Below are 13,257 nucleotides of genomic sequence, written 5' to 3' on the forward strand. Positions count from 1 at the left end.
AAGTGTTGAGTATAAAAAGAGTAAAATGTTTGAGGGATGATCTTTATTGATTGAACTTTGTCTCTGAATTGTTCTGGTGATTGAATCTTTTCATCCTGCTGTGACCATCATGCTCTCTCTTAAACTTCAGTGAAACACATTGTCCTCTCAGATAAACTTTACTTTGACAGTTTGTTGGTGACTTCCTGTTTACATTACTGCTGATTGCTGATTGGACGCCACATGAGCAGATAATCACATGACTCTTTAAGATTTAATGGAACAAAGTTATTCTCTTTTTCTCTCGCAGGTTGATGGTGATTGGTCCCTGCTGGCTGTGGGTCTGACATCATCACCATCATCACCATCACACAGACCAGAACCAGTACGAACCAGTCAAGTGTGGTTCAGGTCCAGTATGTTCAGGTACACTCCTCCCTGGCAGGTCCTCTGTCAGAGTCTGGACCACGACACCAAGGTGAGACTAATTAATTGACTGACCGACTGACCGACTGACCGACTAACTGACTGACCGACCGACCGACCGACCGACTAACTAACTGACTGACCAACCAACCAACGGACCCACCGACCCACTGACTGACTGACTGACCAACCGACCAACGGACCCACCGACCAACCGACCGAATAATTAACTGACCGAACGACCGACCAACGGACCCACCGACCGACCGACCGACTAACTAACTGACCGACCAACGGACCCACCGACCGACCGACAGACTGACAAACTAACTGACTGACCAACTGACCAACGGACCCACCGACCGACCGACAGACTGACAAACTAACTGACTGACCAACGGACCAACCGACTGACAAACTAACTGACTGACCAACTGACCAACGGACCCACCGACCCACCGACCGACAAACTAACTGACCGACCAACGGACCCACCGACCGACCGACAGACTGACAAACTAACTGACTGACCAACGGACCAACCGACCAACCGACCGACAAACTAACTGACTGCCTGACTGCCTGACTGACCGACCAAGGGATCCACTGACCGACCGACAAACTAACTGACTGACCGACAAACTAACTGTCTAACTGACCGACTGACCGTCTTGCTGCCTCACTGACGGACTGACTGTCTGACTGCCTGACCGTCCAACCGTCCAGTTTAGTGTTCAGTGTGTCTGTGACCAGCAGGGGGCGGCAGCTGGTTCCTGTTAAACATTGAGAGGTTAAAAACAGGTGAATAAAACAATAAACAAAATAAAACTTGAAGATAAATAAATAAACTTGCGTCTGATTGGCTGAGAGAGAAAGATTAAAGCCAATCTGCATTAAAATGTGTTTAAATGATTCTTAATAACTAAATAAAGTTAGAAAAACAAACAGTTAAAGCAGGTACACTGTAAAAACACTGAAGTTAAATCAGGAAGGTGTGATCAGCAGGTTTACAGTGTGCAGACAGGTCAAAGGTCAGTCTGACTCTACTGACTACTGACTCTGCACCCACACCAGAGTGTCCTCAAGTCAGGCAGTGTGTGTGTGTGTGTGTGTGTGTGTGTCAGAGAGGGCGGGGCCTCTGATTGGGCGATAGAAGCTGAACTTTGTCACGTCAGTTATTTTTCAGTCTGAAGTTTCTGCTGGTGACTGAAGCTGAGCTCAGGTAGGAACCGTACAACACTGTTAAACCTTTATTCATTATAAAATCCTCTTTAATTATAAACTCGACACTCGACTAGCAGACGTCTGAACGTGTCTCTTATTTTTATAATAAAACGTATTCAATGTTTATGAATCATCACGTTCATGTGAATATTTCAAAGCGTCGTTATAGCAACAGTAAAGTTTATCATCCATCAGCTCTGACTTCCTGTTTCACAAACATTACAGCGACTTTAATCTTTAAAATACAAAGTAATGATTTTAATTTGGACGTTAACGTTTCGTGTGAAACAGGAAGTGTGACAGTGAGCGCCCCGAAGGCTAACTGCTAACAACACGCTAATTTACGTACAGAACGTCCTGATGGTGGCGCTACAACCAACATCACACTGACATTAAAATGTGTGTGTGTGTGTGTGTGTGAGAGAGAGAGAGAGATTAACAGGAGTGTTATCAGCTGACAGCAGAGTGAGGCTGCAGGCGGGGCAGTTTATCACTGACACACACACACACACACACACACACACACACACACACACACGCACACACACATACACTAACGTACAGTAATGCTAACAGCGCCTCTGAAAGCTAAAGGAAGCTTAGCTTTATATTCCTGCTCCTGTTTCTGTGAATGATTTATGACATTAATGAAACAGATATAATAACAGACGACAGCTCCATGTCTGTTTATTACAGGCTCACCTGTGTGATGACTCAGTGGTTGTCGTGGTAACAGGTGTATCAGGTGTATGTAGATGGGTCATCTAAACTTTACTGACATTCCTCAGATTCATTTTTATTTCCTTTAAAACTTGAACACAACTTTTACTGTCGTGAAACTTTAGTTGCAGGACTTGTACTTGTTAACTAGTACTAGTAACTAGTACTGAGTTATTAATGTGAGCTGCTGATCCATAGTCACTGCAGTAATACTGTTAATAATTATGATGAATATTAAATACTGCACAGGTGAGTACTTCAGGTATTCTTGCAGAGATCTGTAGACCTTAAAGTATAAAGTGCGTTAAACTGTTTGATTTGGATGAGTGCCACAATGCTTTGCAGCAACACCCCCAGACTTCTCTGACCTGTTGTAATTTTTTTACCTGTCCTCTCGATGTTTCAGAGACTCTCGGCAGGCAACCGTCAGGACATTTCAACTTCTCAGAGTTTCCAAACATCAAGCTCTGTTCAGCGTCCTCCATTAGAAGCTCCGCCCCCTGCCAGCCCCACAGCGCCCCCTGTAGCCATGGACAGCATCCCGCGGAGGTGGGTGCTGAAGCCTCTGTCCCCACTGCTGCAACCCTCAGACCTGCGTACCATCGCCAGCCCGACCCGGAGCCCTGCCCCTGACCTGGACAACCAGGTGTTTAGCTCTGACAGCATCTCCATCTCTCGCAGTCTGTCCTCGGTGGTCGTCTCCTCACAGGGAGGCGGGTCCAGGGACGTGGTGGTTCAGGCCCGGCAGGTGGCGGTGTCACAGGATGGAGGCAGCACCAGCGACGAGTGGCACCCCAGCAGCACCAGCAGCCCCAGCAGCCCCAGCAGCAGCTCGGGCTCTCAGTGTGGTTTCTACTCCTTCGTGGAGGACCCAACAAGTCCAGAGGCCGAGCTGAATGAAGCCTGGATGATCTCACCACAGCGGCAGACTCAGCTGGCAACCCTGAAGGAGGAAAAAGGATTCAAACTACAGACCTACACCGACAGCAGGAAGCCAGAGAGTCTGTTTTCAGAGAGCAATGGAGACTCACGGTACAAAGTGGATCCAAACAACGACTTTGTGGTGGTCCGGGAGGAAGAGGAGAAGCAGCTTCGGAAAGAGATCATTCGCAGCCAAGCACAGAAGAAGAGCACGACACTCAGAGATCAGCTCAGTGGTCTTGAAAATCTGGATCTGAGCAGATCCACAGACAGACTCATAGAAGGATTCAGTGTGAGCTACAGTCCTGTCAGAACCACACCAGAACCTCCCCACCCTGCTGAGCCTGGCACCATCGACAAAGAGCAGATCAACTTCAGCGCTGCCAGACAACAGTTCCTGAAGATGGAGCAGGACCGACTGACTGCACTCCTCAACCCTCCGAGGTCTTCAAAAACCCGTCTGAACAGATCTCTGCAACCAGACCCCAACCTGTCCTCATCCAATCAGGTGGCGACTTATGACAGCGTGGAGGAGAGTGGAGATAAACCAAGGTTTAGACCAACATATGAAGAAGAGACCTACCCACGGAGGAAGGTGAAGGTGTGCCAGACGGAGGAGAGTCTCAGTCGGCAGAGTAGTGTGGATCTGGACTCCAGCCTGGAGGAGCTGTCTGTGGAGGTGGGTGGTGGCTACACCAGTGATGAAGGTGTGTTCAATGACAAGTCAGTGAGTGACTTTGAGACCCCAATTGAGAGGGAGATCCGGTTAGTTCAGGAACGTGAGGAGAACCTTCGACGATCTCGAGGGATGAGGCTCAGCGACAGCAGGGCTGAGATGATCCAGATCAAAACCAAACGTTTACAGTTGCTGCAAACGCCTGTCAGAGCCAAAGAGAAGAATCGAGTCAGCTTCATCATCCAACGTGAGATCCAGAAGGAGACCCAGAGAAGGGAAGACCCTCAGCAGCAAGGAGGGTTCCTGGGGCGATACAGTCTAAATCAGGCACCTGAGTACATGAAGAGGGAGTTTGACCAACAAGACGAGGTTGAGGGTACAAAACAAAGACCCCAGTCTGAGTCTAAAGATGCTGAAGTCTTCCTGTCTCCTTGCTGTCCTCACCGACACCCCGAGGAAACCGAGCTGTACATCAGCCAAATGAGTTCAACTCCTTCCTCTGCGAGAGACTCAGCCGTCCAGGGCACAAGAGGTCTCTTTCGAGATCGAACAACATCCTCATCCTCCCACTCCTCCTCCGCTCCCTCCTCTCCAACACCGACACATCGGCATGACACGACCCTCACCACACCTCGGTCCTGGAGGGAGAACCTGGAGTCGACCGGCCTGCAGTCCAGAGGACAAGGAGCTCCAGATTTCATCGAGAAGGAGATCGAGGAGGCCCTGAGGCGTGAGCAGGAGCTGAGGGAGACCAGGAAGGAAACTGATCGGCAGCTCTGCTCTCCAGCTCCTCTGGTGGAACAGGCAACCAAGATTGCCGTCAGTCAGTTCTACCCACCTGTAAAAACAGGTATGTGGTCCTTATCAATGCTGGAGTAACAACCTGGCCATCTGGGCACCTTGTTCGTGGCCCCAGAACTCCAAAGGTCCCCAAATCCACATGTCCACTGGGTGCCAGATGCTTTTAGTTATTTCCTGTTAGCTGTTTGTGAATCCATCACTGAGTTAGTGGGTAAAGTCGTCTCCAAGTTTTCAGTTAGTTTCAGACAAAATGAGACAAAAAGATAAAACTTCAGAAGAATTTCAGCGAGTAAAGTCTCATACTGTCCAATCAACAGAACGTGACGGAAGCATCAGGAGCTGGGATGTAAACTTAGAGTCCTTTGTTTTTATTTTATCTGCATGCATGTAGAAATCTATTTTTTCATGTGAGCGGGAATATCATCACAGTATTTCTGGTAATTTGAGGTCTTTGTGTGAAATGTAATTTAAAGTCTTCCTAGTCTGTATGCTAAGTTACGGTAGCTTTTTCTACTCTTCATGCTAAGTTAAGGTAGCTGTTTCTACTCTTCATGCTAAGTTACGGTAGCTTTTTCTACTCTTCATGCTAAGTTAAGGTAGCTGTTTCTACTCTTCATGCTAAGCTAAGGTAGCTGTTTCTACTCTTCATGCTAAGCTAAGGTAGCTGTTTCCACTCTTCATGCTAAGCTAAGGTAGCTGTTTCTACTCTTCATGCTGAGTTAAGGAAGCTGTTTCTACTCTTCATGCTAAGTTAAGGTAGCTGTTTCTACTCTTCATGCTAAGCTAAGGTAGCTGTTTCTACTCTTCATGCTGAGTTAAGGAAGCTGTTTCTACTCTTCATGCTAAGCTAAGGTAGCTGTTTCTACTCTTCATGCTAAGCTAAGGTAGCTGTTTCTACTCTTCATGCTGAGTTAAGGAAGCTGTTTCTACTCTTCATGCTAAGCTAAGGTAGCTGTTTCTACTCTTCATGCTGAGTTAAGGTAGCTGTTTCTACTCTTCATGCTGAGTTAAGGTAGCTGTTTCTACTCTTCATGCTAAGCTAAGGTAGCTGTTTCTACTCTTCATGCTGAGTTAAGGTAGCTGTTTCTACTCTTCATGCTAAGCTAAGGTAGCTGTTTCTACTCTTCATGCTGAGTTAAGGTAGCTGTTTCTACTCTTCATGCTAAGCTAAGGTAGCTGTTTCTACTCTTCATGCTGAGTTAAGGTAGCTGTTTCTACTCTTCATGCTGAGTTAAGGTAGCTGTTTCTACTCTTCATGCTAAGTTAAGGAAGCTGTTTCTACTCTTCATGCTAAGCTAAGGTAGCTGTTTCTACTCTTCATGCTAAGCTAAGGTAGCTGTTTCCACTCTTCATGCTAAGCTAAGGTAGCTGTTTCTACTCTTCATGCTGAGTTAAGGAAGCTGTTTCTACTCTTCATGCTAAGTTAAGGTAGCTGTTTCTACTCTTCATGCTAAGCTAAGGTAGCTGTTTCTACTCTTCATGCTGAGTTAAGGAAGCTGTTTCTACTCTTCATGCTGAGTTAAGGAAGCTGTTTCTACTCTTCATGCTAAGCTAAGGTAGCTGTTTCTACTCTTCATGCTAAGCTAAGGTAGCTGTTTCTACTCTTCATGCTGAGTTAAGGAAGCTGTTTCTACTCTTCATGCTAAGCTAAGGTAGCTGTTTCTACTCTTCATGCTAAGCTAAGGTAGCTGTTTCTACTCTTCATGCTAAGCTAAGGTAGCTGTTTCCACTCTTCATGCTAAGCTAAGGAAGCTGTTTCTACTCTTCATGCTGAGTTAAGGAAGCTGTTTCTACTCTTCATGCTAAGTTAAGGTAGCTGTTTCTACTCTTCATGCTAAGCTAAGGTAGCTGTTTCTACTCTTCATGCTGAGTTAAGGAAGCTGTTTCTACTCTTCATGCTAAGCTAAGGTAGCTGTTTCTACTCTTCATGCTAAGCTAAGGTAGCTGTTTCTACTCTTCATGCTGAGTTAAGGAAGCTGTTTCTACTCTTCATGCTAAGCTAAGGTAGCTGTTTCTACTCTTCATGCTGAGTTAAGGAAGCTGTTTCTACTCTTCATGCTAAGCTAAGGTAGCTGTTTCTACTCTTCATGCTGAGTTAAGGTAGCTGTTTCTACTCTTCATGCTGAGTTAAGGAAGCTGTTTCTACTCTTCATGCTAAGCTAAGGTAGCTGTTTCTACTCTTCATGCTAAGCTAAGGTAGCTGTTTCTACTCTTCATGCTGAGTTAAGGAAGCTGTTTCTACTCTTCATGCTAAGCTAAGGTAGCTGTTTCTACTCTTCATGCTAAGCTAAGGTAGCTGTTTCTACTCTTCATGCTAAGTTAAGGTAGCTGTTTCTACTCTTCATGCTAAGCTAAGGTAGCTGTTTCTACTCTTCATGCTAAGCTAAGGTAGCTGTTTCTACTCTTCATGCTAAGTTAAGGTAGCTGTTTCTACTCTTCATGTTAAGTTAAGGAAGCTGTTTCTACTCTTCATGCTAAGCTAAGGTAGCTGTTTCTACTCTTCATGCTAAGCTAAGGTAGCTGTTTCTACTCTTCATGCTAAGTTAAGGAAGCTGTTTCTACTCTTCATGCTAAGCTAAGGTAGCTGTTTCTACTCTTCAGGCTAAGCTAAGGTAGCTGTTTCTACTCTTCAGGCTAAGCTAAGGTAGCTGTTTCTACTCTTCATGCTAAGCTAAGGTAGCTGTTTCTACTCTTCAGGCTAAGCTAAGGTAGCTGTTTCTACTCTTCAGGCTAAGCTCAGCTAGGTAGCTGTAGCATTACATTTGTTGTATAGACATATATATATATAAGATTTTACTTTCTTATTTACTTTCACACAGACGTTTGTTTTAGGGGCGGCTGTGGCTCAGTGGTAGAGTTGGTCGTCTTTCAATCGGAAGATCAGAGATTCGATCCCCAGCTCCTCAGGCAACATGTCGAAGTGTCCTTGGACAACACACTGAACCCCAAATTGCTCCCGGTGGCATAGCCAACGGGTATGAATGTGATATCTGATTGACAGTTGGGCAGTTTACGTAGCAGCCTCTGCCATCAGTGTGTGAATGGGTGAATGTGACATGTAGTGTAAAAGCAGCTTTGAGTGGTCTCAAAGACTAGACAAGCGCTATAGAAGTACAGTCCATTTACCATTTACCATTCTTCTTTGGGAAATTAACCAGACAGACTTTTAAAGAAATGATAATAAAAGAAACGGCACCTAGAAGGAAGGATTCAGTGTATGATTTAAAAAATGATGAGCAGGATTATAGAATGGACGTTTGGAGAACAGACTAAAAAGTGAATGGAGTTTGGTGTGGCTGTGTGATAAACTGGAGAGAATGAGTAACTTAATGGGAGGACGACCAAAGTTCAGCAGCAGCTTGTGTGAATCAGTAACAGACAGAAACATAAACTCAACGTCTTCTTCAACAGAGTTCAAACTAACAAACCAGAGGTCAGAGGTCAGTGCTTCAGTCCAGCTGACAACACACTCTGTCACTCATGATGTAACTCATTTATTGTTCTCTTGGTTGTGTTTCAGATAAAACCATCACCTTTTCGTCTCCTCATCCTTTCGTCCGCCTGCCCTTCATCGCTGCTCAGACCTGGACCTACTCCCCTCCCCCCTCCTCCTTCTCCCCTCCCCCCGTCCCCTCCCCCCTCTCCCCCTCCCCCTTCCCTGCAGGGGTCCGGCAGGCCCCGCCTCCTCTCAGAGGTCTGACAGGCACTCTTCTTCAGGACTTTGAGGAGAGACGAGTCCAGCTGAAGTTAGAAGAGAGCTCAGTGAGTCATCCATATACCCAAGCTCTTATTTTGAAGGTTTTGTGCCTTATCCTGTCAGAATAAAGTTTCACTCGGCAGGTTTAAGACAGCTGAAGGAAAAATAGTTCTTAGAGATATTTGTTGATTAAGTAGTGAATGATATAACTAAAAGGAAGTATGCAAAGAAACTTTCACAATAACAGCTGGGATATAAAAATGTAAAAGATGATCATCAGATGTTTTTAACAGCAGCTTCTCTGTTTCAGTACGCAGGAATCCAGCCGGTCGATGCCGTCAACAACGAGGTACAACCTGATTTCACTACACTGTTAACCAGCCTGTTAACAGGCCTGTAAAGCAGCCTGCTAACCAGCCTGCTAACAAGTTAACCAGACTGTTAACATGTTAGCAACCTGTTAACCAGCCTGCTAACATGTTAACCAGCCCTTTAACCAGCCTATTAACATGTTAGCAACCTGCTAACCAGCCTGCTAACCTGCTTGATGTGGTGACCTCAAGTGTTTAGTTATCTTATGATCTCACAGGACTCTGTGTCTTTGTCTCTTTGTCCCTCTGTATCTTTGTCTCTGTATCTTTGTCTCTCTGTATCTTTGTCTCTTTGTTTATATGTCCCTCTGTATCTTTGTCTCTTTGTTTATATGTCCCTCTGTATCTTTGTCTCTGTATCTTTGTCCCTCTGTATCTTTGTCTCTTCGTTTATATGTCTCTCTGTATCTTTGTCTCTCTGTATCTTTGTCTCTTTGTTTATATGTCCCTCTGTATCTTTGTCTCTGTATCTTTGTCTCTTTGTTTATATGTCTCTCTGTATCTTTGTCTCTGTATCTTTGTCTCTCTGTATCTTTGTCTCTTTGTTTATATGTCTCTCTGTATCTTTGTCTCTTTGTTTATATGTCCCTCTGTATCTTTGTCTCTGTTTATTTGTCTCTCTGTATCGTTGTCTCTTTGTTTCCTCTTGGCTCAGGTTGTTGAGTCGACTCGAGTTATACGTCATAAAAACAAACGAGCTCTGCGCTGGGAGGCCGGAGTGTTTGCAAACCAGGAGGACCAGTGAGACCAGCAGGACCAGACCCAGGACCAGGACCTGCAGGATCTCTGGTTTCTCTGCTTTTCCGCTTTAGTTGAGATTAAAATTATTTTAACTGGAACACTCCAAAGGAAGGGCGGCTCCTGATTGGTCCTAAAAGATCCAGCCTTTCTCCCTGTCCAATCAGCTGCTGAGTAGAGATGGAGTGAGTGAAGAGGAGCAGAGTGATGAAGGCTTCAGTTTACTAAGATCAGCTGATTGTTTGTGATTTAAAGATTCTGAAAATGACACAAAGAATAAAAACTATTTTTCAAACTGTCTCAGACGTGAAAACATTTCATCAGAAGGGTTAATGTCAAATATTTCACAGGTGACATCACTTCCTGTCACATGACCCTCATGCCCAGATGATCAGAAACATGCTGCTGACTCAACTCAGGAGCATGACTGATGGTACTGTCAGGATGCAGTGCTCTCTGGAGCCTGCAGGGGGCGACATCTGTCTGTCTTTATGCTTGCACACACACACACACACACACACACACAAACACACACACACACACACACACACACATACACACACACACACACACACACACACACAACACACAAAGCGACTGCATGCTAAGCTATTAAAGTGATAAACTGCACCCCCCCCCCCCCCCCCCCCCCCCCCCCACCTCCCACACACACACACACACACACACACACATTCCTGGTTGCTGTTGCCATGGCAACAGGCTGGCTGCTGGATGGCCTCCAGGAAGCAAAGAACAGTGTGTGTGTGTGTGTGTGTGTGTGTGTGTGTGTGTGTGTGTGTGTGAATAACAGTGTGTGTGTGTGTGTGTGTGTATAACAGTGTGTGTGTTAATGTGTTTGGTGCCAGATTCAGTGTGAAGAGGTGTGGTGTTTTTCTTTAATACACAAACATATATGTGTGTTCGTGTGTGTGTTTGAGCTCTTATCTTGACATCAGCCATCCACACTGTTGCCATAGAAACTACATAATTGGGGTGGAGGTACAGGCACGAGGCGAAGAGTGTGAGTGTGTGTTAATGATGTCACAAACCAGAGTGTGACATCACCAGGTGAGCTGACCTCACACATCTGTACACACAAATGATGTCTTTAATAAACACATTTCTTCCTCTTCTTCTCCTTCTTCTTTTCTTCTTCATGTGTTCTCTCTGTGTTCTCTGAGGACCATTCAGGTTCTTTACAGCGTTTACCTTAAGCTCCACCTTCAGAGCAGGTTCTCTCTTAGCACAGGTGGAACACTGAGTGATGTCGTGTTTGCTGATTGGTCAAACTCATGAGCTGAAGCAGCTCGAGCAGACGCCATCTGCTTCAGACTCCGTTATTGTTTTAACACGGGTTGTAACACCTGTTGTTGTTACGCTGCTTTGCACCACCTGAGCAACACCTGGGCGTCACCTGGGCGCTCCAGTCGGAGGTCTTAATAAGAGCAGAAAGAAGTTTGTATTTCTCTGAACGGTTTGTTTGAAACAGTTTGACCCGCTGATGCAGAGAGCGTTGCATGATGGGATTTTCACAGCTGTCATGATGCCTGCTGGTCGGTGTTTTCATGAGCGTCTGAAGGTCTGGAAAGTTAAAATGAGGATTTTTATTTAAGTGTTCTCTGGAGGCTGAGCGGGGAAACCTCCCGCTGTCAGTCTGACTCTGAACACCTCGTGAGTCTTTAATCTCTCAGCACTAATTGGTCGTTTGAACGAGACACCCGGCGGGAGCCCGAACTCCAGGAAGCTCTAGCTATGAAAAACTGCAGGAGGAAGATAATCTGAAGCTCTTATTCTGAAGGATTAAAACGAGTCAGATGAAGTTCATCGTCTCTAATAAAAACATTTTTAAACCCTTGAAGAGGAGATAACCTGAAGGTGACTGACTGATTCAAGACTCAGTCTGATTTGTGATGATGATTGAACTGGCTCACCTGACAAAACTACCTGACACTGACCTCTGTTTTTAACCTAAAGCGACAAGATTTGTTCTTTGAAATGGTCAAAAAAGACACCAATTCATTTTCAAGCAATAACTTTTTAGACAAAAAAGTCACAGTGTATAAAGCTTGTAAAAATAAGCGTGTATAAAGCATGTATAAATAACAGTGTGTAAAGCATGTATAAATAGGTGCGTATGAAGCTTGTATAAATAAGCGTGTATAAAGTGTATAAATAAGCATATATGAAGCATGTATAAATAAGCGTGTATAAATCGTGTAAAAATAAGCGTGTATGAAGGGTATATAAAAAACAGTGTATTAAGCGTATATAAAAAACAGTGTATAAAGCTTGTAGAATAAAAATGTATGAATAGGTGTGTATGAAGCTTGTATAAATAAGCGTGTATAAATAAGCATATATAAAGCGTGTACAAATAAGCATGTACAAAGCTTGTATAAATAAACATGCATAAACCGTGTAAAAATAAGCATATATAAAGCACGTATAAATAAGCATGTATAAAGTGTGTATAAATAAAAGTGTATAAAGCGTGAATAAATAGGCATGTATAAAGTGTGTATAAATAAGCGTGTACAAAGCTTGTATAAATAAGCATATATAAACCGTTTATAAATAGGCGTATATAAAGTGTGTATAAATAAAAGTGTATAAAGCGTGAATAAATAGGCATGTATGAAGTGTGTATAAATAAGCGTGTACAAAGCTTGTATAAATAAGCATGTATAAACCGTTTATAAATAGGCGTATATAAAGCGTGTATAAATAGGTGTATATAAAGAGTGTATAAATAAGCATGTATAAAGCGTGAATAAATAAGAGTGTATAAAGTGTGTATAAATAGGTGTATATAAAGCGTGTATAAATAAGCATGTATAAAGCATGAATAAATAAGAGTGTATAAAGTGTGTATAAATAAGAGTGTATAAAGTGTGTATAAATAGGTGTCATGTTATGTCTGTTTAGTTCATGTTTCCCCCTGCTGGTCATTTGAAAGTATTTCATGTTATCTATCATGTTAATTTCCCGCCATCGGTTCTTATTGGTCGATACAGTCATGTGACACAGTCAGGTGGCAGCTTAGACTTGAATCAGGAAATGCTTAGTTATTGCCATGCGGTCAGCTTGCAGTTCCAGTCGCCTTTTTCTTTCCTCCCTTTGTTTGTGCCTGGAAAAGCTTCGCTTGTAAGTTTAGCTGCTCTCGCGGCATATTATATCAGTTCATAAGTGTTGTTAATTGAATTCTGTCGTGTGAATTTAAAATGGACATATTTACAAGTGAACATTGCTAATGTTAAAATAGCCATGAGTGGCACTCATGTTTTCTACTGTAGTTGTTTATTGATAGTTTCATTGCTACATTTGTACCAGTACTGTTTAAATTAATATATTGTGCTGGTCAAATTTATGTGAAATATTTACAGAATATTTACACGTTTTATTCAGCTATTCTTGTGTTATATTTTTGTAGCTGCTGTTTGCTTTGTTTAATGTATATGGACGTGTAATGTTATTTTACTAGCATCCAGTAATTGGTGCTTTCCTTTTGTATCATTTCAGTTTTACAAACAAAAGAGTATCTTCGTGAGAATGACGACAACAGTTAAGAGAATTTAACTTTACTCCAGCCTCTGACTTTCTCTTGAAGTCTGTTAGCTATCTGTCGATTCCTGTACAGCAAACACGTTGAGGACAGAATCATAGGCGTGTATAAAGCGTGTTTAAATAAGCGTGTAACACGTAGG

General features: G+C 43.6%; 1 protein-coding gene across 1 annotated transcript; it reads left to right on the plus strand.

Annotated features, from left to right (window-relative positions):
- The first annotated feature begins 385 nt into the window (after window positions 1-385).
- misp (mitotic spindle positioning) lies at window positions 386-9,807 on the plus strand. The gene is made up of 5 exons (XM_069679232.1): window positions 386-457; window positions 2,756-4,796; window positions 8,268-8,509; window positions 8,755-8,793; window positions 9,471-9,807. The coding sequence occupies exons 1-5, from the start codon at window positions 398-400 to the stop codon at window positions 9,558-9,560; spliced, it is 2,472 nt and encodes an 823-aa protein (XP_069535333.1). The 5' UTR covers window positions 386-397; the 3' UTR covers window positions 9,561-9,807.
- The last annotated feature ends 3,450 nt before the right edge of the window (window positions 9,808-13,257 follow it).

Source organism: Semicossyphus pulcher, unplaced genomic scaffold (assembly GCF_022749685.1).
Source record: "Semicossyphus pulcher isolate SPU_LCO1_2020_fin unplaced genomic scaffold, fSemPul1.0.p SCAF_37, whole genome shotgun sequence".
NCBI classification, from domain to species: Eukaryota; Metazoa; Chordata; class Actinopteri; order Labriformes; family Labridae; genus Semicossyphus; species Semicossyphus pulcher.

Bases quoted from the DNA above. Each gene is read 5' to 3' on its own strand.
- misp (XM_069679232.1), top strand. From the start codon at position 398: ATGTTCAGGTACACTCCTCCCTGGCAGGTCCTCTGTCAGAGTCTGGAC. The intron at 458-2,755 runs GTGAGACTAATT...TCGATGTTTCAG, and splicing joins GTCTGGACCACGACACCAAG to AGACTCTCGGCAGGCAACCG. The intron at 8,510-8,754 runs GTGAGTCATCCA...TCTCTGTTTCAG, and splicing joins TGAAGTTAGAAGAGAGCTCA to TACGCAGGAATCCAGCCGGT.